The sequence below is a fragment of the Priapulus caudatus genome, unplaced genomic scaffold (genome assembly GCF_000485595.1).
Source record: "Priapulus caudatus unplaced genomic scaffold, Priapulus_caudatus-5.0.1 Scaffold987, whole genome shotgun sequence".
Classification (NCBI taxonomy): domain Eukaryota; kingdom Metazoa; phylum Priapulida; class Priapulimorpha; order Priapulimorphida; family Priapulidae; genus Priapulus; species Priapulus caudatus.
In genome coordinates this window covers 80337-81994 of record NW_014578048.1, presented here as the reverse complement: position 1 = coordinate 81994, position 1658 = coordinate 80337, and the positions used below count along the sequence as shown (strand labels likewise).

At 47.0% G+C, this 1658-nt stretch overlaps 2 protein-coding genes across 2 annotated transcripts in view; both read left to right on the top strand.

Annotated features, from left to right (window-relative positions):
* The window catches only part of LOC106814832, a 9781-nt gene extending 8879 nt beyond the window's left edge, over nt 1–902 (top strand). The window contains exon 2 of the mRNA XM_014819190.1: nt 123–902. Within this exon, the coding sequence (XP_014674676.1) occupies nt 123–385 (263 nt within the window). The 3' untranslated portion in view covers nt 386–902. The remainder of the gene's footprint in view (nt 1–122) is intronic.
* Nucleotides 442–1231, top strand: LOC106814830. Its single transcript, XM_014819187.1, has 2 exons — nt 442–521; nt 589–1231. The coding sequence occupies exons 1-2, from the start codon at nt 442–444 to the stop codon at nt 1229–1231; spliced, it is 723 nt and encodes a 240-aa protein (XP_014674673.1).
* The last annotated feature ends 427 nt before the right edge of the window (nt 1232–1658 follow it).

Here is a 1658-nt window from a genome sequence, read left to right as displayed (position 1 = left end):
AGAAGCAACACTGGCGCAGGAGGTTGATAGACGGCTAGCCTTAGGTGGGTTCGAGGTTAAAGCGAGGTCCTCGAATATAGATCTTGAAGATGCAAAGGGTGGAATAGTTGCTAAGCCTGAAGGTACGAAGTGTGAAGTAGTTGATAAGCTTGAAGTTGCAAGACCGGAGTTGTTTGGTAAACAGATGGTTGAAGTAGGACATAGATCGGAACAGAAGGTGTTAGGTGTTCGTTGGAACCCGAGTGATGACACTTTCGTGTTTAACGTGGAGATCGACATCGAGAAGTTCACTAAGCGTAGGGTTCTGGGAGTAATGGCCAAGGTATTTGATCCAGTTGGACTGGTTGGCCAGGTGATCATCAATGGAAAGATTAAGATGCAATAGCTGTGGTTAGCAGGAGTCGATTGGGATGAACCATTAAGTGAAGAGGCTAAAGAAGAATGGAAGAAAATATTTGTGGAATTCAAGAGGCTAGAGCAGTTCAAGTTTCTCAGATGTCTGACTCCACCGGCAGCGGGCAGTGAGGTTTGCTTGGTGGTGTTTTGCGATGCATCGGAAAAGGCATTCGGTGCATGTGCTTATGTTAGGTGGTTGGTAGAAGAGGGCGTCTACGAATGTCGATTAGTGGCTTCTAAGTCTAGGGTTGCTCCTCTCAAGAGATTAACCATACCGAGGCTTGAGCTGCAGGCAGCTGTCATTGCAGCAAGACTGGCAGAGACAATTGTGCAAGAGTTTACCTTTGAATTCAAGGGCTTGTATTTCTTCTCTGACAGCATGATCGTGTTGAGGTGGCTCAAGAAACCTCCTGGTTGGTTCAAGTTGTTTGTGTCGGTCAGGGTGGCCGAGATTCAAGGCAAAACTGGAGGAGCAAGTTGGAGGCATGTTGCAGGCACTGACAACCCGGCTGATGACCTATCTAAAGGTATAAATGATCAAGGGTTGAAGAAGAGATGGATGTCAGGTCCAGAGTTTCTTACCAAGCCAGAGGGAGAATGGCCTCAACGGTTTGAAGACCAGGGCTGTGATGAAGGTGAAGAAGCAAAGGCAATCTTCACTGGTAGTGTAAATGTTCAGCAAGATGTAGATATTGGTATCGACGATATCCAGAGCTGGGAGGAGTTGCTAGAGGCTTATAAAAGGCAGATCAATAATGGAAGCGTATTAGAGGTTGCAGATATTCAGAATCTAGAGGCGGAGATGCTCAGAAGGGTCCAGAAGGAGTTTCCCTGAGGAGTTCAGGTTACTTAAAAATGGGAAGACCGTGGCCGGAAGCAGTAAACTGAGCAATTTAGCTCCTGAGTTTGACAAAGAGATGCGATTGATCCGAGTTGGTGGGCGTTTAAGAAAGGCTCAAGGTGTGAGCGTGTTGACGTTCATCCTATTGTGTTAGATCCTGGCCATCATATATCAAAATTGTTGATAAAGCGGATTGATAGCGATGTTTTCAACCATAGCGCAGGCTGCCAAAGGGTTTTTGCATACATCAGAAGGAGATATTGGATCCTGAAGGGCTTGAGTGCTGTAAAGGCTGTCCTCTGGTCATGTCCGGAGTGTCGGCGATGGCGAGGAGAGTCAGAAGTACCCAGGATGGCTGATCTCCCTGAAGCAAGGTTGAGAGTAGGCTTGTCCCCGTTTTGTAGTACATGCATGGACTGCT

Coding starts and splice junctions, on each gene's coding strand:
- LOC106814830 (XM_014819187.1), top strand. CDS start 442: ATGGAAGAAAATATTTGTGGAATTCAAGAGGCTAGAGCAGTTCAAGTT. Junction 522..588: donor GACTCCACCGGCAGCGGGCA/GTGAGGTTTGCT, acceptor TGCTTATGTTAG/GTGGTTGGTAGAAGAGGGCG.